At 44.7% G+C, this 21,399-nt stretch overlaps 1 protein-coding gene across 1 annotated transcript; it reads right to left on the bottom strand.

The window, feature by feature from the left end:
- Positions 1-1,516: 1,516 nt before the first annotated feature.
- PABPN1L (PABPN1 like, cytoplasmic) lies at positions 1,517-13,242 on the bottom strand. The gene is made up of 7 exons (XM_066582823.1): positions 13,113-13,242; positions 11,379-11,481; positions 11,138-11,202; positions 4,330-4,436; positions 3,964-4,051; positions 3,038-3,162; positions 1,517-1,749 (listed from the first exon to the last, which is right to left on the bottom strand). The coding sequence occupies exons 1-7, from the start codon at positions 13,182-13,184 to the stop codon at positions 1,710-1,712; spliced, it is 600 nt and encodes a 199-aa protein (XP_066438920.1). The 5' UTR covers positions 13,185-13,242; the 3' UTR covers positions 1,517-1,709.
- Positions 13,243-21,399: the final 8,157 nt, after the last annotated feature.

The following is a 21,399-nucleotide window of genomic DNA, read 5'->3' as shown; positions in this document are numbered from 1 at the left end:
GGCTTATATTTCAAGTCCTCCTGAAAAACCAGGCTAGGGCTTATGTTTGGGGAAACCTGGTATCAAAAAGTATTTGGACACCCCTATCAGTAGAGTGGATTGTGTCTTATTAGCACGTCATAAACCCTACTATATACGCCGCAGACCCTTGGAGGTGGTGTCAGCCATAGTTTGTGATGGGAGCTACACATTATTGGATAAGCAGGTTATACCACTGCACACAAACCATCCATCACAAAGCATCGGTTCATCTATAATGGTGCAAGGAGCGTCATCATTAGACAGCTGAGCAATGGAAGAGCATTCTATGGAGTGCTGAATCACTCTACTGCAATTTCACATCAGATGGACATACTTGGGTGTGGAGGACCCCAGGGAACAGCTGTCACCTGAGGGTGTTGTGTGGACAGTTATACAAATAAGGAAGATTGAATACCCCTGCATCGCCACCTATTGTATGACAGCATTCCTGCAAATCAGTGTCCCACCCCCTATACAGGTCTTTGGAACAATGATTAGGAGTTGAAAACCAAGCCAGAAACCATACACTGACAGCTTTGGTTTTCAATTCCCAATCATTGTTCCAAAGGCCTGTCTAGGGGGGAGTCAGGTATGGATTTCCAGGAATGCTACCATCCAATAGGTGGTGCTGCAGGAGGTATTGTTCCATCTTCCTTATTTGCATATATTTCCCAAAGGAGCATGATGACCTTCTAAGTCTCTTCACTCACCTTCTAGGTGCCCCTCCCGACCCACATCAAAGGCCTCTCACCAGCCAAGCCAGAATCCTACTGCACACTGAGGGGCAAAACACCCAAAACAGCTGTCTGTGTATGGATTCCGACTTGGTTTTCAATTCCCAGTCATTGTTCAAACAGTTATGTATACCGGAGGTTTTGTTATGGCCTTGGTCCGTTGGGTGTAGTGACAAGAACCATAACCATGGAGGTGTACCTTGGCATTTTAGACAATGTTCTACTGACTACATGACAATACTCTCGGAATGGTCAGCAATACTTCCAACAAGACGACGCACCTCGTCACAAACCCAACACTGTTTTATGTTGGTTTGAGGATATGGATGTTCCATGATTGGACTGGCTGTACAGAGTCCCAACCTGAACCTACTGAGCATCTTTGGGACAAACTGGAACATTGGGTCAGGAAAAAAGAACAGCTTCTATCCTTCAGAGAATTCACCAGACATTTGCAGGATGAATGGAGGGAATAACAGCTGAAGTGTATCAGACGTTAGTAGAAAGTATGCCACAGAGAGTATCCAATGTCATTAGGCCTAAATAATCCCCATTAAGTATTAACATATGGAAATAAATACTACTTTTGATTCTTGCTCAGGTGTCCAATTATTTCTGGTAGGATAGTGTATAGAGGTGAGCTGATGTTGCATCATCATTATAGAAGAACTTTTAACCAAGGAATCATCTATACTTAAAGCAACACACATTTATTTAACCTTAAGAAAAATAATATCAGTGTAACTTAAAGTGTGGCGTATTCAAACAGTATGCAGAGAATTCCGTTCCTCCGATCTCTCAGCACTACATGTAGGTACACAGGAATAGATCCATAGCCATCTTTTTCTGAAGAGGGTCCATGGCACCAGGTGTAAAGATGCCAACAATGTTCCAGTGTATTTGCCAACGCAAGGTGGATATAATTGCAGAATTTTCAGCCACAAGACCAAAGTTTCAGTGTGGATTATTCCACCGGCCTGTTCTTCCACGACCTCTAGGAAGAAGAATTGGGGGTCAGAGGAAGCCAAGTAATGTAAGCATTGAGAATACCAGCATCATTCAGTTTTATGTTGGACTAATAGGACATATGTAATTGGGACACCCAGACAATACATGGCATAAGAGCTCAAATATTGTTTATACTTGGTGTGCAAAATAAAAAAAATAGTGCCCGTCAGTGATATGCCAGCTGTGTAGATCTATGCAGTAGTTTGGGAGAAACTTGCCTTTTATCAGTTGTAGCAAATGCACAGAGGACTACTTACTGTATTGCTGGATGTTTGTGAGCTGCAGACTTGTTCCACCCACCTGCCCTCCAGCCAATGATTGACAACTCTAATTTTCTGTGCACAGAGAACCGTCAGTCATTGGCTGGAGGGCAGGGTGGGTGTGGCTAGGCTGCAGCTCATGAATATACAGGACTAGTTCTCTGCATGGCTGCTAATAAAATGCAAGTTTCTCCAAAACTACTGCACAGATACATAGCAGACATATTGCTGTAATCAGAATGGCAGACATCACTTTATGGTGCTCTCCGTGAGGGCTGCAAAAATATGGCGACAGATTTTCTTTAGGTAAATAGGTCAGAGCTGCTATAACAGATGCTGCCCATAGAGTGGAGCCATTTTTTTATTTTTTTTGGAATACAAACCCCTTTAGGGCACATGGATGTCATAAAGGGCAGAACCCCCCCACCCCGGATACACCTCTGTTAGCCAAAAAGTGAGTAACTATCCAAATATGACAAACCATTTAGGGCCCAACAAGGTCTCACAAGATCCTCCAGCGTTTAACTGGGAATACCCCTTCTTAAAAATCTGCTTTCTCTTTCCGTGTCACCCAAACATGGCTGAGATAGGAATAGCAGCCCTAATGCCACAGCTGCCAGAATTTTGGGAACAGCCAAACTGGCCATTCTACGCCATTTCTGAAACTTCTGGTTTGCAGTGTAGCTCATTACACCACATCTGTAACTTCCATTCACTCATGGGAGCTACAAAAACATACAGCCAGTATGGCAGTTTCCGTAATTCTGGCCACTGGAGGCGAGACTGGGACAGGGTTAGAGGACCTCCCGTTTTGGCACCTCCTAGATGTGGGACCCAGTCAAACATTTATACTTCTTCTATGTATAGGTCATAAATATTGGAGATGAGAACATTAATTTAGAATAGTAATAGTGACTTTCCGTGATATATCAGAATGGACCGTCACAGATATTAGGGTGCATTAGAGTATAAAGCATTTTGCTGGTTTCCCCTTTACGATAAATACACACTGACCTATATGGACGACTCCGAGGCCTCTGACCTCTCTGAAAGCTTCCCCTATGTCCTCGATGTCTTCCGCGGAAGCCTCCTCTATCTGTAGTGCTAATTCCAGGCATGTTTGTCCTCTTTGGTAGAACCTAAAGCAGGACAGAATACAAGCTAATGGTGGGACATTTAATTAACTAGCTCCACGGAGAAGAGGGAATCTGTCAGCAGGGCAGATATTAGGACATCTGTATAACCAGCCAGTGGGCACCCTCTCCATCCAAAAGAGGGTATATCTAAAGAATGCAGACCAGATCTCCTCCAGATTGGGGGGGGGGGGGGTACTAGGGCCAATTTTCTAATAGCTGCCCTGCAATTCACACATGTCAAACACAAGGCCCAGAGGCCGAATCCAGCCTACCACGTCATTTTATGTGGCCGCCGGCCGTGCAGGCACTCCGCTCCCCAGCATGCAGTTTTGGTCCAATTTTGGACAGCAGTACAGAGTCTGTGATGGCCAACCTCTTCCCCTTCCCCCAATTTTTGCGTGCGCCATACTGTACGCAGCCCAGATGGGAGAGGTTACCGGTCAGACATCAATGGCTGCTGCCGCTGGACCGCCGCTGCATGTTGGGCGAGTAGAATGCCTCTAGGGATGCTGGCCGGCCACAGGCCAATAGAGGATGTCGGGTGGCATTACTACTGCAGCCGCTATGAGAGGGGGAGGGTCACTATTACTACTGCAGCCACTATGAGGGGGGTCATTATTACTATACAGCCTTACACTATAATTGTCCGTTTAAACACAACCGTAAGGCTAATGTGACCCTCCATAAAAAGGGAGTTTGACATCCCTGCTGTAAGTCAATGTCCGTCCCATGAAAGAGCGTTGGAAGATAATACTGGGTGTTACTTATAATACGTTCATAGAGTTCTCAATGTCACAACCTCACCTTGATAATTCGTCCTCGAAACACACTTTCATCCATTGCTATGGCCGCTTCTACCGAGTTTTTTTCAGCAAATTCTATATATGCATATCTAGGATATAGGATATGTTAGGACCCACAAAGGTTACATCTCCATCATGAACATGCCATGCGGCCGAACTCTACTAGTACATTATCTGTGGATTTTAGATAAAACATCAGCTAAAAAGAAAAAAAAAAAAAACACCTTTATTTATATAGTCCCAACGCTTTACAGGAAGTTACAGCTTTCATAGATAGCCATTTACTACTTGACGTCTGATCCCGGGGCGTTGGTAACAATACACATACAACCATCAACTGGTGTAACGCACTACAGGCTTCTCTTACCCTTTGGGATGGCCAGAAAATTTGTCACATAGAATGGTTATGCGGTTGATGGAGCCACAACTGCTGAAGTGAGATTCTAAGTCTTGGGCCGTTCCTCCGTAATCCACCTGAGAAATGGAGAAACAAGACTTTATCCCATCTTCAAAATTACCACATCTACCCAATGTAGAAATCCAGCTCCGGTCTGCAAGGGCCAAATCACCTGCACTATCCGTAGAAAATGGCTTAAAAGGTTCAAAATTACCACGTAATTATTTTGACTTTGTTTTATTTAACCCTTTCATGACCATTGATGCTCCAGTGTGCAGGTTACATTCTGCAATTCTGGCATCCTCACTTAAAAAAATAAATAAATTAGGTTACATTTACAAGAGGATAAGTTTTTTTTCTTTTGCAGGACAAGATTTTTTTATTAATGGCATCCCTTAACCCCTTGAGTGGCGGGTTTCCTACCACCCTGTCAGACCCACCAGGGCAGGTTTTTTTAAAATGGTCTAATCATTGAATTTCAACTAATTTTGCAGTTGCGTCTCAAGAGCCATAACTTTTTCATTTTTCCATTGACATGGCCATATAAGGGCTTGTTTTTTGCGGGACAAGTTGTGATTTTTTAAACAGGGGGGAGGAAAAAAAAAAAAAGGGGCCATGTCATTAAGGGGTTAAATAATGTATTAACTTCCTTCTCTGGGTCATTACGACGCACACGGATACCACGTGTGATTTGATTTTTGATTTTTTACAAAGTAAAAGGGAGACAAGTGTTTTTATAATTTTTTTACTTTTGTTTTTTTTTAAACTTTTTTTTTGTCCCTTTAGGGGACTTCCACAGGGACCCATCAGGACCCCCTGATCACATTCCGGGGGTCCGACGGTGACAGCCCTTTACATGCGGCAGTCACAGACTGCCGCATGTGAAGGGTTAACACAGCAGAGATCGGAGGTTTTCTCTGATCTCTGCTGTAAGAGCTGGTACCTATCTGTCCTCTGACAGCCAAGCACCAGCTCTCCCTGCCACAGAGACCCTCAGCTTGCTTCTGACAAGCCGATGGTCTCTATGGCAACCTGTAAACAAAGCAGGAGACTTAGAAGCAGGAGATTGCCGGTAGATCGGCAATATCTTCTGCTGGTTTTTCAAAGCCCTTGCTTTGTTCTCTGTGGGTCTGTGCAGGCAGAGCACAATGCCACAGCTTGTGGCATTGTGCTCTGCAGCTCCCATACTGATACATAGCCCGGAAATCTTCCGGGCTATATCACTATCGGCAGTGGAGCTCCTCCCGGAAGATTTCCGGGCATGCCACTCAAGGGGTTAATGAATCATATACAGATAGTCCCCTACTTTTAAACAGATTCCGTTCCAGGAAGGTGTCCGCAAGTACATTTGTTCGTATGTCCGAACAAATGCTTGTATGGAGGGGGATCGGGGGTAGATCCCGCTTCATACAGCATCAGGTGCAGGGTTTGTTTTTTTTTGTTTTTTTTTTAAACAGCCGACACCCGGCGGCAGCAGTTCCAGCAGGTCGCACCGCTCATTAACGCTTTAAATGCCGCTGACAACCTGCACCTGACATTCAGGGGTTGCAGGACGCTGTGCGGTCACCACGGCAGCTGGGGGCCTTCTGAAAGGCCCCAGGGTTGCCTATGCAGAATGCCCATCAAGCCGCTTGATAATCTGCCTGTCTGATCGCTGCACAGTATGATGTAGTGCTATAGCATTACATCATACTGCAGGACAGGGTTGTTTGTATCTCAAACATTCACAAGTAGAGGACTAGCTGTAATGTATTGAAAGATCTGGTTAACAAAATATTGATTGTATGATTGTCAAAATATATCAATACTTACAACATTACTTTCATGTATAATGTCCAGAGGCAACAAGATTGAACAAGTAAATCAATAGTTAAGGTCCATTTACACGGGACGAATGTTGGGCAAACGATACCCGACACTCCTCCCTGAGTTTCCTGGCTCCCGTGCTCCTGCATGGGAGCTAGCAGAGCTGTCTCGCTCACAGAGTGGCCAACAGATGGGCGGGGCAGTGCAGGAGATTTCTCTAATCTCGCCCCTCTCCATTGAGCTAACACAGCGGCCATTCACTACTGAACGTCTGCTGTTTAAACCTAACAATGAGCTCATCGTTTATGCAGCATAAAAGATCAGTGATGAGCTCATCGTTCAGTTTAAACAGCCGCCGTTCAGTAGTGAACGTCCACTGTGTTATCTCAATGGAGGGGGGGGGGGTGCGGGAGCGAAAGGAGAGAAATCTTCTGCACTGCCCCACTCCTGCTGGCCGCTCTGCGAGCGAGAGAGCACTGATAGCTCCCGTGCAGGAGCCAGGAAACACAGGGTCGAGTGATTTGTCCCGTGTAAATGGACCTTTACATTGCCAAATAACTGCAACTTCTAATAAAATGAGGACCATAAACGAGAATAACGAGTGGGAGAAGACAAAACTCAGGAAGAACACATAAAAGGTAAGAAGGGATAAGGCTGTAATATGGCTTATCTTGTGGGTGAACCTGAATTGGGAAATTAAAGTGAACTTCTATTAACCTGGTTGGAAGTTATGTTCCTCATAAATCTATTGGGGGAGTAGATGAACTGCTTGATGGTAAATAAGATTGCCCTGGAAGGGTCAAAGTTCTGGCTTTTGGCTTCCATAGACGTATAGTCTGCGAATAATGGTACCAAGACTACCATGTTTTTACATATAACATTTCGTGGTCCATCAGGATAGCTGCCAACTTCTCATTGACCATGATAGCATTGACTTTGTAAAAACAAGATTAACTGAAGTTTTCCTCCAGGAGTGAGTGACTGCAATGCACGCAGCTCGGGAGCAATAAGATATCCATTTGTGTATTTGGGGATGTTCGGAATTCGTTTGCCCAGTAGAGCCTCCCAGGGCGATTTTTGTAGTGATAGGTTTGTAATGGAGAATATTAGAGTATATACCTGGATCCAGAATCTACGAAGCTTTGGGCAATTCCACCAAATGTGTAGGAAGGAAACCCTCACCTCCACATCCGCTGAAGCATAAGCCCAACGTCCCTGGGAACATACTGGCAATTTTTCTCGAAAACAAATACCAACGTATTAAAAGTTTATAGCCTGCCTCAGTCATCGCTACGGTGGTGCTCCACAGCGACCAAGACATGAGGTCGCACTGAGAAGATGGGAGGGTTGAGTTGGCACTTATCACAGTGCCTCTTACCAGACTCCTCCCCGAAGGGACGCACACAACCTTGGCCCAAGTACCGCTAAGCGTCTTCCAAGCAATGCTGGGTCAGCGATTACCTGTATACGTGTGGTAGACTGTAGACTTGTCACGCATGACGTCACCATTCCTTACACACTGATATGATCCTTGGCGGAGAAATCAAGGAAGTCCACACACACACACTTAGGATTAGCATCTCAGTCCCTGGGAATGGACAGGGGCTGGAGAAAAACTTGACTTGTAACTTGACAGCATACAGCTTAATACACACCAGTGTAGGTAGGACAATAGACTTGAGGTCAGGGAGGAAACACAGGATGACACCGGCCCTACAGTCCACGTTATTTGTAAGGTACCGCTTCTGGAAGGGGAACACTCCAGAGGAGGATGGGGGTAGGATCACTTCAGACATTCACTTGATTCAGCACTTGATCCTTTCACTACCATTGAAGATCATGGACTCTCGAACCACACCCCAATCGCTCATATTTATAGAGTACAGACATCACATGACTAGACAGATCTTGATACTTTCGAGACATATCCCAGTCACTGTGAGACATTAACCTCTCATATGCTGCAGCTGTGCAATACACATAAGAGAGACTAGACGGTTTGCACAGTGCATCTACATTGAAGACATGACATGTATGACATTTATGGAGGGGCCAGAAATATAGACTTCGGGCCACTACACTACATTAATAGAAAGCTTTGTGGCTGAGATAGCCATTTTATGCCAGTCCGAAATTGGCAATTCCTCACCCAGCTTCTCTTCCCACCTCCACATACTGTATATGGGACTTTAACCGCAGGGGTCGTAAAGTAAGAGTACAATTTGACCATTGTTCCAGGACCCCTGGTGTTTGTATTGCATAGGCTTTTGAAAATAGTTAGGTTTTATCTATTTTCCATGAGTGCTAATGCAGAATGCTTAATCTGTTGAAGACAAAACCTCTCTGAGTTTGGAATAGAGTAGACAGCCCGGAAAAACTCAAAATTGTCTGAAGCCAAGTCTATCCACGAAGTCAACTATTCTGGTCAGGACCCTGGCTATCCACCATCCAAACTCATTTTTGTTCATACTCGGGAGGGGAAGAGCAGGATTACCAAATATACTAGATATGGGGAGGTATCTAAATATTAGGTTACATCTTTTAAGAGAGTCTATCCCTGAGAGCCAGGGAGAAAGACAGTGTAGGGTTCACGATTTCTTTTTTATGTTCCGTTCTGTGCCAAAAGACATCTTCAAGTGACAGAGAAGAGGCTGTCTGTGCCTCAATCAATACCCAATGGGGTTTATTGTGACGGAAGTAAACGGAGGTTAATTGTGCTAATTGGGCTGCATGATAGTATAGATTAGTCTTCGGTACTCACAGGCCTCCCTCGCCTGAATTTGTTAGACCAGATGAAGGACAATAGTTTAGACTGTAAGCGTTTCAAATCTACAGCCAGAATAGGGATAGGCAAAGCATAGAAGAGGTATAGAATTTTTAGAAGCCATGACATTTTGATAGAATTGATTCTACCTAGCCAGGTATAGGAAGATTTGAACCATATTGTTTAATTTTTACAGCGTTCACGGTGCAGTAAAAGTGCCATGTTCTCTTTAGGCTGCTTTAACACAACTGAGAAAAGTCACGCGAGATTAGTGCGTTGTGAGTTGCACAAATATGAACCCTATTCTTTTGAATGGGGTCATATACCATGACCAAGAAAAAGTATATCTAAGTTTTTAAAAGGAAAAGAATTGCTTTCGTTTGCCATCTTTTGACCCATAACTTTATTTTTTCGTCGATGGGGCTGTGCGAGCGCTCAGGACATTTACAGATTCAGCAAACACCAATTTTTAGATTTTTTTTTTTTTTAAATGCAACAACTAGGCAAAGGTTTTTTTTTTTTCACTTTCATAAAAAAAAACAAAAAAAACCAAAGGGGACTTAAACCCGTGATCATTTGATCGCTCATACAGTCTAACGCAATACTGTGGTCTTGTATTATACTGTATTTTAATAGGCTTCCTATTAAAGACGTGCCCACAGGCACATCTGTAATGGACAGGCAGCACTGGGGACCCAGACAGCACCCCCATGATCTTATTGTGGTGGGGCCATTGGTGACATCTAAATCCCAATTGGGACATTTAAATACCACTGTCAGAACCAACGGTGACATTTAAAAGATTAACAGCTGCGACCGGAGTTCTTTCTATTGCCGGCTGTCAGAGACAGCCGATACCCACTACGTATAGCGTGGGTTTGGCTTCTAATTAAGCACCGACTGGTGTAAACTGGCAACTGTCTTTCAACAACTTTGCAGGGAGGTCTGCACTTGTTTGGCACATGCCTCCCAAGAAATGTTGATTGACTCCTGTTTTTTGTTGCCCTCCTACTTATCACTCATTGCTTCCAAATACGTACAAGGAATTCTTGACTGAACAGTCCCTGCTGGTCTTTTGGTCCACGTAAAGACGCCCAACAGCTCATTCAGCGATCACGAAAGCCAAATAAATAAATAATTGCGCTGTGTTAAAACACCACAAATACCAGTTGTTCGTACGCTTAGACTATTTTAAGCCTCCTGCCCACCGACAGATATGTGCTGTAGAATCCGTGGAGAGGGTCCGCACCGTGAATCCGCAGCAAATGCTGCCTATAGCATACTATGGGAAATAGATTCTTCCTGAACACTTGCGGAAACCAACTATGGTTTCCGCAAGCAGAGGGGGAAAAAAAAAAAGCAGCATGCTCTATTTTACCGTGTATTCCACTCAGACGGCTTTTATTGAAGTCAATCGAAGCCATCCGATCTGCGACCCTTCCACAGTGACATTAGGAAAAGTAGGAGTAAAAAAGGAAAAAAAAAAAAAAGTACTCTTCATGCCCGATGGCTCACCGTGTGGACCATTCGTAGTACAGATGAAGACGAAAACAAGCAGGTAAGTGCAGATGTTTACAGTACCTTTTGCGCACACAAGTCATGTGCAATTAGGCTTCCAAAAAGAAAAAGAACACGCACCGATGCTCCCAGCCATTAAAAAGGCCAATTTGAGTAATTACTTGTGTTGTTCTTCTGCACATCTGCATAGGTGAGTAGAGCATGCTGCATTTTTTTTTTTTTTGCATGACGCAAATGCACACCCAAAATACGCCCTTGTGAATGAACCCACTGAAATAAATGTTTTTGGTTTTCTGCATAATACGCAAGAAAAATTCCCATGCGCAAATACATTAGTGTAACACAGACCTAAGGAACTGGAATATGCCGCTTATCAGTAAGGGAACAATAATTAATCCAAATTAATCTTTCAGTTACTTGTTTCGCTCTGCTGGGAGATACCGGCGGACCGTCAGACCCGTAATCATTAGATCGCAGGTGGATCTCAAAACTGCCAACAAATCCTACCAACTATGCTTGCTTGTCGATGTCTTATTTTACGCCAGCTAGATTAGTGGAGTATATAGATATAAATATATAATGTGCCTAGAAAGCAAAGACTGAATCAAGAAAATAACTAAATTAGTGCAGCCATGTCTTTAAAAAAAAACAAAAAAAAAACAAACACACACACAACCCCTAAGAACGTACATTTCCTACATATACAGAACGTTTGTCGGCTTCTTTCTTCTCTTCTGCGCTCAGACGAGGAAGACCTGAGAAATAGAGAAACAGCACATGTTGGTCTGTGGGCCAGATGTCTTATGCCCGTTGGATAGCCGGTACATCTATGGACATACAGTAGCAGGAACATCTGGGTATAACACATCAAACAGCGGCTCATGTCTGTAATCCTAAACACGTTGTTCCACAAACACATTGCAATATCTACCAGCTATGGGATTCTCATCCGACGTCTCGTCCCCGGTCAGTCCCTTCAGGCGCTCCGTCTCCTCTTCCATCTCTCGTACCCGCATCTTTATGGCTTTCAATTCCTGGAGAAGGTAGGGATGACCGAGGGTGAAAACATCACGACTGCCTCTAATGACGGCACATATGGCTATCATCTAAATCTGCTGCTTCCATATCTGACAGCTTTGGCGTATATTCAGAGGGTGCAGTCACAGTTGCATTTAGAAATCAGTTGCACTTTTACAGTGATTTTCGATGCGCCTTTTCCCCCCACAATCAAGGTGAAGGATCGCTGCAAATCACAGTGAATATTACGCTTGCCAACATCCAATTTTGCTTGCAGATGCGGACTGTTTTTGCATCAAAACCCCTTCGCGTCACTTCGGGGAAGTAGCGATCCTCCACTGTGGCTGTCAGCCGCGACGGAGGACCATGGAGCGTCTCCCATTGTTTTCAGTGGGGAAACCATGCATCACACCGCAATGCAGGAAAGAAAACTAAATAAAAGAGACGCTCAAATGTATTACTCCATTCAAAAGAACGGGTTCATATTCATGCGTCTCGCAATGCACAGATCCCAAGCATGTGAAACCGGCCTTAGTCCCTAGTTACATGGGCCTGTGACCAAAAAACATTTTATCTGCAGCTTTTCCACTTAAATTGCACCGCCTATGGTGGTTTTCGATTTGGCTGCAAGTTGCGCAAAGTTAGGATCAGCAGCGCCTTTCAGAGACAAAACCAAGGAAAACCTTGAAAATCTCTGTGCTGGAGATGTCTATTGCGGTTTGCTATCTGCAACCAAAAATTTTACAGGGTCGTGTTTTTTTTATAAACCTTAGGGAAAAGATGGGGAACACTGGGGTCCACTATACTTACAGTTGAGGTACCAGCAGCCAGACCCCTACTAATGTTAATGGTTTGAATACCCCTATAGATCAACCTGTGCACTCACTAATAGGAACTGTTTCATACATAACAGAACAAAAGCAACAAGGCTATGCTGCACCCATCTCATGATAGACCCCAGTGTTACCTCATTGACTTACAATAGGGTCAGTCAGTAAGACTAGAACCACATCATGCTCTATTCTTCACACAGAATGGTAGAGTTGGAAGGGACCTCCAGGGTCATCAGGTCCAACTCCCTGCTTAGTGCAGGATTCAATAAGCCATCCCAGATAGATATTTGTCCAGCCTTTGTTTGAAGACTTCTATTAAAGGAGAACTCACCACCTCCCATGGTAACCTGTTCCACTCATTGATCACCCTCACATCTAGTGTCACGAAACTGCTGAAGGGGCCAACAGAGCCTTAGCCCCAAATAGGCCTTCCGACAAAGGGTGGAAAAAAGGTATAGTAGCATGCTAAATTAATATGCCATGAAAGTCCAATTGGTGGTCCAGCTGCTGGGAGCCCACCAACCTCGAGAAAACAGTTTGTGTGCCATTAAACAAACAAAAAAAAAAAAACAGAAGAAGTGTAGGGGCACTTTCTATTAAACATTGAATAAGCCAAGCATTAGCCACCCAAGATAAATGGCTATGTTTCCCTATACACAAACAGAGCCAAAGCTGACACAATCTAGCTGTTCAGCCTCACGGATTGATTCTTTTTAGGATGCGGTGATCTGTGGATGCTTTCTAGTATCACCCTACAGGTTTAGCAGAGCACACTGAGAAAGCTACACTCAATATTTTATAGCTCTCCGACTTACAGGGTCATCGAAGTCTTCTTGGTGGTCCCCTTCACCACGCTGCGGGTCCAACTCTGAATCCTTCCCAGACATTTCCTGCGTTACATCCCAGTCGGAAGGCAATTGATTGCTGTTACCCCACACCTTACTGCTGTAGCCCAGGCCTGAAGAAGACAACAGGAGAACACCGGCTATACACCTCAGTCCTATCAATACTATAGAGGTGAGAAACCAAAACCAGGAGTGGATGAAGATAAAAGCCTGGAAGTAGAGTCTGTCCCCAAGACCTCTTTCACACGGGCTGCAAAATCATCGCTACAAAACGCATGTATGTGAAGCCGTTGGTTTCCAATGGGTTCTTTCAGGCTACAGAACATAGCGATGATTGTGTAGCCCATGTGAACAAGGCCTAATTGATTTCAGCATCTACATTAGATGGAAACAATTATGTGAATCTGAAACTTTTTGTAGCGCTACTGATTGACTTAACTAAGGGGCGACAGCTACACTCCACAGGGTGGCATGCAACTCAGATCATTCCTTGGCACCTGTCACTTTTTAGTTAAACCTAGGGGAACATGCATACAGACGATATTTCTGTCCAGAAATAACACCCATTCATTTCCACATGGACTATGTACTCGAATTGAATATTCCATCCCGTGTGAAAGGTCCCCGATAGTGAAACTAGAAAGGTGGCCGCGAAAGGACAATTCATGCCCACCCACAGGAGCCAATGGCTACACAATTTTGCCAGTAAGTCATCCAACCTTGGGCGCCACCAGCATGGTTTAGCGGCACACAGGGAGCCCCATCTTGTGGTTTCACCCCAAGGGCAATTTCACACAGGGCAGATTTGAAAGAGATGGGAAATCCACTGCATTTACAGTAGCAGCAAAGTGCATGGGATCTTCAAAATCTCATTCGCATGCAGTGGGAAAAATTCACAGAAATTGACAGGCGGTGCAGATTTAAGTCAGTAACATATCAAATCATTTTTGATGTGGATTTTCTGCTGCAGACATATCACCCCAGAGGCGTAACGTGAAGCTCCTGGGCTCCAATACAAAACCTGGAACGGGGCCCCCCAACTATAATGCTTTATTCATAGTAGTGGGCTCCATATATAGAGAAAAGAGGCCTTATGGGCCCCCCAAGGCTCCTGGGCCCAGTTGCAACTACATCCTCTATAGTTACGCCCCTGTTCCACCCCATGTGAGCGCGCCCTCAGACTACCTGGCATATTTACAATGTAGTCACACACCTGGATGATTTTGGGGTGGGGATTACTACTGTTACTATTGTAACACCAAAGAGGCAAATGGAAGTCTGAGCACAGAGTTACCTGCTTGTATCATGACACTCACACCAAGGTTCCTGCAGGAAGCTGCATGATTACAAGGAGGAGACAGATGTTCCTAATGCACCCACCCTCATATTGTGCACCCTCAGTCCACCCCTTCAGGCCCAGATGAAGGGCTAATACTTATGCACACAGGACCTGTGGACGCCCTGCTAGCAATGGAAGGGTTAATAAGGCGGGTTCAGATACAATCATTGAGGTGGTGAAATGTGTTCAGACTGAGGGCCCATTCACACTGTTGCATGCGATTTACCATTTCTACTGCGTGCGTATATGCACTTTTTGGGGCATATATGCGTTTTTTTACGTCCCTGTTGCATCCATTTTCAGTGTGCTTTTTATGAGTACACAAAAAATGCTAGAAGGACCAATTGATGTCCCTTTTTTCTTCCACTGTCTCCTGGCAACTGTGGGAAAAAATACGGTGAATATGCATGTAACATCTGTTTTCGCTACATTTTTTATACTGCCATAGACTTTTATGGGAAATTTGGGTCGGACCAAAATAGGATATGCTGCGGTTTTATTTATTTTTTCACGTGTGTAAAATATTCACGTCTGAGTACACCAATTTAATTCAATGGGTCCGTATTCAGGGCTTATTCAAATGCGCGTATATCGGCCAGTTTTTCACACCCGGGCCGATATACACTGCCCCTCTGATGCATTGGCTGACAATGCATCAGTGCACAGGGGCGTATATCAATGGCGTGAAAGCGAAGGGAGGTGGGAGGGAGTTTAGCGGCGTGACTGCTAAACTTCCTCCTCCTTCTCTTCTCCTCTCTGCCCCTTGCCGCTGTTTGCAATGGGAGGGAGTGAAACGGGGGCGGCCCCCTCCCATTGCAAACGGCCGGAGGGGGGAAGAGAGGAGGTGAGCCGGCAAATGGCAGGGGAATGTCTTCCCAGGCACCACAGTATTTCAGCCTCGGCGTATATGCGCCTGAACCTTTCCTGTTCAGGCATTTTTACGGCGCCTGCGGGCGCACGTAAAACGCCTACAGCCATGCAAACAAGCCCTCAGGCAATAAAAAAATATGGACTGCATATGGACTGAAAATACACCCGTGTGAATGCGCTCTAAGGCTATTTTCAGTTGAGTGTATTGTAACACATCCGTATTACGGATGTGTTACCTGTAGAGAACATTATAACCATATGTCATCAGTATTTTAATAGTATTTGATCCGTATTTGGCCAATAGAAAATAAAAGCAATGTGCAGGCAAAAACGGAAAAAATAGCTCATGTTGCATTTTTAAAAAAACGACCGTGAAAAATACGGCCGTGTGAATACATGTATAAATTTACATTAGCTCTCTATTACAGTCCGCAAAACGCAGACCAAATACAGAGCTGAAGTACGCTTGTCCGAAAGTGGCCTTTCCCACATGTAGTATTCACCAGGTGCGGGAAAGATGGGGCGGGTCCTATCTTTTCTTGGCCGTACAATTAACGGGCGAGAATCCCGATGATGAAAATGAAACTACTGAAATCCGATTGAAATCAGTGGTTTCGTTTTGTCCCGCTATGCGGCCGTGATTATCGCAGCTGCAGAAAGGGAGTAAAACACGTTCGTCTGAATCTGCCCTAAATCTCATTCACACGCTATGAAAGAAAATCTACATTGGAATTGACTTGCGGTGCAGATTTCAAATCCGCAGGAGATCAATTTATACTGCAGATTTACGACGCGGATCTCACCCTTTGCTAAACGTAGGATGCATTCTGCAGCGAATCCACATATAACACATGCAGATTTGGTTGCGGATTCACTGCAAATTTTCTACTGTGGAAAATATGTCTCATGGTAATGCACGCTTAGTGGATGTGGAGGTATTCTCCAAGAAGCCTCTAGGAGAAAATACTGCAGTCCACATGCATAGTTGCCAACAGTCCTGGAAAACAACTGCAAAGGGATCAGGGCTTTTGCTCATTACCCTAAAGAGGGTGGGTGGCTTGTAGACTTTCCTTGGTGATTTCTGCCCAGTCCCTTTCTGTTAGTAAGGGATAAAGATAATGTATAGTTAGTGGCCAGACGTCCAGGGTTAATTTTTCTGTAGCAGTTAATGTACAGATTACAATACTGTGAATCGTTGTTGTGGTGGAAAAAAACTGACAGGCACCAGATTTTAAAGAAGTTCCGTTTGTAAACTGTGTTCCTAAGGGCTTATTCAGACGACCGTATATCGGCTGGGTTTTCACGCCTGGCCGATATACGGTGTCCTTGTCTGCAGGGGGAGGAGGATGGAAGAACCAGGAGCAGGAACTGAGCTCCCGCCCCCTCTCCGCCCCTTGCCACCTTTTGCAATAGAAGGGGCGGGGCGGAGCTAAGTACTGGCGCTTAGCTCCGCGGGGAAGGGGTGGGAGCTCAGTTCCTGCTCCTGGCTCTTCCATCCTCCCCCCCTGCAGACAAGGTCACCGTATATCGGCTCGGCATGAAAACTGAGCCGATATACGGTCGTCTAAATAAGCCCTAAGAGTGGTGCCAACCATCAAATGGAGAAGATGGCAGGCCCGAGTCATGACTAATGACCTATTGTCACAGTATGTTAATACTTAATTGGGCCTCCTTTGGTCCTTATGACATTTGACATTCTCTGTGCCATATTTAATATTAAAGCTTGATACACTTCAGCTGGTATTTCCCTCCATTCATCCTGAAAATGTCTTGTGAGTATTCTGAAAGAAGATGGGCATTGGTTATATTTCCTGACTAGAGATGAGCGAGTATACTCGCTAAGGCACATTACTCGAGCGAGTAGTGCTTTAGCCAAGTATCTCCCCACTCGTCTCTAAAGATTCGGGGGCCGGCGCGGGTGACAGGTGAGTTGCGGCAGGGAATGGGGGGAGAGAGGGAGAGACAGAGATTTCCCCGCCGCTCCCCGCCGGCCCCCGAATCTTTAGAGAGGAGCGGGGAGAGTAATGTGCCTTAGCGAGTATACTCGCTCATCTCTATTCCTGATCCAACATTCTAGCTCATACCAGAGATGTTCAGTAGGATTCAGGTTAGAACTCTGTGCATCCAGTCCAATCGTGTAACATTCATATCCTCAAACCAACATAAAACAGTGTTAGATTTGTGACAAAGCCTGTTATTTTCTTGAAAGTGTCGCTGACCAGTCCCAGAGTATTGTCACAATATCAGACATGTGGGAATTATAATACCCAGAAAGATGATCAAAATCGGGGTTATTTAATTTAAAAAACATAGACGGGGTTCTTTACTGTAAGAGCAGTGAGACTGTGGAACTCCATACCCCTTGTTAAAGTCTTGTTTCTAATGGAACACATTAGCATATTCTGTGGCTCCTACTGACATTTTCATGTGCCTCCTATTTGTAAATAGCACGCCCCCAGTATGCCCGTTCACGTGATATCAATAAGTGTCACGCCCCCAAAGCGATGTCACCACATTAACCCACATGGTACCCTCACGGCCATTTTCTTCACGTCATTACGCCAAATGAACACGTATCACGGCCTGCAAACAGCGTCATCATGTCAGCCCACGTGATACCTCCACGGCCATCCTTTGACGTCACCCACATGACATTATCCACAAACCCCCCACCCCCTTGCTTGTCTGCTAGGCGCTAGGTATGATTGTGCCCCATTGAAAATGCTCGTAGTCTATTAAATATGACAATTTTTCACATGCGGCGTCCCATCCCTGACGCTATTATGTCACGTGACAACAACTGCGCGCCTTCACCTCTTGACGCGTCTATCAGTGGCACGCATCGATGCGTTCCATTGAAGCCGCCGGAAGTGACACTAATCTGACTGGAAGGCATGTCAGGATTGAGACGCCGAGACCAACCGGAGACTCCACATATACACGGGGAGGTAACCTTTATTTGTATATATTTTGTGTTATTTGTAATATATTTTATGCTTGATAAAGGCTTCTTAGGAGGCCGAAACGCGTTGTATAATAAACCTACTGAACTTTGAAAACATCTTCCTAATCTGTTTTACTATACGCCTTCTGGGATTGAGGGGTGCCGTGGACCTGGCACCCCTACGAAGTAAGTTATCCATCATATCCATACTGCTGGAGCGCCCGGAGGTCGTTTTTTCACCGTTGTCTAGCATCCTTTCTTTTCCCTGGTATCTATATACCTAGAGCCACCTCGCGACGCTCTCCCCCAGGGATGTCGGTCCTACCAGCTCTATTGGATCTCCCATTGAATTCCATCAATTGAATACAACCTTGGTTACTCTCTGCCTCCCAGGATTCTGGACCTTTCGGGCCACAGGAGGGTCCCGTTATATCTGGGTGAGTCCCATACGTTGTTTAAGAAATTCTTTGTATCTCAATTATTTTCCGTAACCATTGGAGCGCTATCATTCTGTTTCTTGTTTTGCCTGTGTACGTGGGGATTGCTAATTCATTAAGAGAGTACAAGAGGGGCCTGGACATCTTTCGTGAGCGATACAATATTATATGTTATAATCACTGATTACTTCAGAAGGGTCGGTGAATCGGGGATCATTCTGATTGCCAGACTGGGAGCCCCGAAGGATTTTTTCCCCCTTAAATGAGGAAAATTGGCTTCTACCTCATTGGGGTCTTTTGCCTTCCTCTGGATCAACATTGGGAGGTAATAGGCTGAACTGGATGGGCATATGTATTTTTTCAGCCTAACATATGTTACAATGTTACTTGGGACTACTTACAACCGCATCTGATATGGCTAGTAAGGTCTAAAGAGGAGTTACATCCGACCGATAATGGTCCATATCTCGTTACAGAGAATATTAGCATGGTAGCGCCATCATTTACAGTTCACCACTCATTCTGGACTTGTTATTTTGCAGCCGTATCGGCCGTGCCATTTCCAGTTCAATAAAAGTTCAGTAGTGAAAATGAGACACAGTTCTGAATACTTGGCCTGCCCCGAAGCTCACACCCACCTATCCTATCTCAGAAACAATACCATGAGGTCCGGCACAGGCCTGCTGTGGATTGTAAAAGGCTGGGTCCTGGCCATGAGGCTTTAATTTCATACTTTCCTTCCACTGTAGAGAAAGAAAAAAAGGATGCCCAGGAAAGCAGCTTCAGCCTGTCAGATGGAGGTCTAGCTGCTGGTTACTGCCTCGGCCACAACAACTTCCCTGATGGCAAAGGACTTACCCCAACCACCACCTCGGCCATCCGCTTCTCTTGCATGAGAGATCAGATACACCAGGTGGTTGACAATTGCTTACCTCCCAAAAAATAGCATGCATGTTCTTTTCTGCCAGATGTATATGCTTATGAGATAGAGCTACCAGACGAATAACATAGCCAACAGTTACATCAAGTATATGGCTAACCTTACTTTAATGCACGTTGGACCCATGTACTGCTGTTTCTGTATGCTATTGTTGTTGACTTAGAGGTTTTCTGGGCTATTTTTATTGATGACTAAGGATAGATGATCAATAGTTGATCAATATGGGGTCTACCGCTTGGGACCCTGACCAATCAGCTGCTCGAGCATCCACTATCACTGGCAAAATATACACAGCACAGAATGTAAGCCAATTCCTCTGACCCCTGTATAGTGGCCGGTGCTAGTAATTGCAGGCTCAGCTCTCATTAATTTTAATAATAATAATTCACTATACAGGTGTCAGAACATCAGCTTCCACACTGATCTGTCAGGGTCCCAAGCGGCAGACCCCAGCCGATCAACTATTTATCATCTATCCTGAGGATAGGTCATCAATAAACATTGCCTAGAAAACTCCTGTAAACTGACCCTCCAGTTTCGGGAAAATAATTCTGTCCTGAAAGGAAAGGGTTGTGCATTACCTGCAGTTGTTCTTTTCTGACGTCCCTCAAAGCTATCAGCTTGGGTCCTGTTTTCAACTGTCCAAGATGCCCGATGCAAGCTTCTGACCACCTAATCGCCAAATTGGGCATTGGTAGCATTAGACTACCTGTTCTCTGATTTGCTAAAACTGATCACATGATCAGCATCAGTGAATCAGAGAGAAGTGCATCAGGTAGTTATAAAATTGCTGCAGCCATCTTGGACTGCTGCAAACCGAAAACTGATCATAAGGGCGGCAGAAAAGAACAACTGCCGGTAATATACCCACCTCCACTTCTGGTCCCGGGACACAATGTTGTCCCAAAATTAGAGGGTCACTTTAAGTTGTGTGCTTACCATCAATGTGGCCTATAGCATTCTGTGTTCACATTGGCTCCAAAAGTTGCATTAGTAGCTTCTGGCACAGATCTGTCCCAAAATATAGCATGCTGCTCTGCATGGGAAAATGCTGGAGAGCAAAAGCTGAACGACCCCATATGGTCAATGATGTTCATCTGACATTGTTCGATTCCGACTTAGGGTCCATTCGGGCAGTGATTTCGTTTTACTACTGCCACAATGGAGCAGGAAAACGGAAACCCAAAGTGAGTCTGAACGCTGCTGTGAAGCTGGCCTCATAAGTATATCTTTGTATAGCTAACAAATAGTAAGTTTGTGAGATACCCATAACTTCCACTGGGCCAAACATGCCAAAGCAGCGTCCGCATATAAAATGTGATCTAAAATGTGCTCTAAGGCCTACCTGGCTTTAATAGTGCCCACGAATGTATTTGGTGATTTGGATCCACACAGGTTCATATTGACCAGACTGTAGTTGGCTGAATAATATATGTATTATATGTAGCCATCAGAAGCTCTCAGTAGTGCAGCCTCAGGCTTCGGGACGGTAACTTCAAGTAATCATATCTCAGCATAGCAGTAATATGTTAAAAAAGCATTTTCACACATTGAAGCTATGGTAAAGGGCTTAGGATCTACAGAAACTGTTGATGTTCTTGATGACTTGTATGATTATACCATATAGTGTTGAGTAGAGATGAGCGAGCGTACTCGCTAAGGCAAACTACTCGAACGAGTAGTGCCTTATGCGAGTACCTGCCCGCTCGTCTCAAAAGATTCGGGTG

The sequence above is a fragment of the Eleutherodactylus coqui genome, chromosome 11 (assembly GCF_035609145.1).
Source record: "Eleutherodactylus coqui strain aEleCoq1 chromosome 11, aEleCoq1.hap1, whole genome shotgun sequence".
In the NCBI taxonomy this organism is placed as follows: Eukaryota; Metazoa; Chordata; class Amphibia; order Anura; family Eleutherodactylidae; genus Eleutherodactylus; species Eleutherodactylus coqui.
The sequence above is the reverse complement of the archived record's forward strand: the minus strand, read 5'-3'. Positions and strand labels throughout refer to the sequence as shown.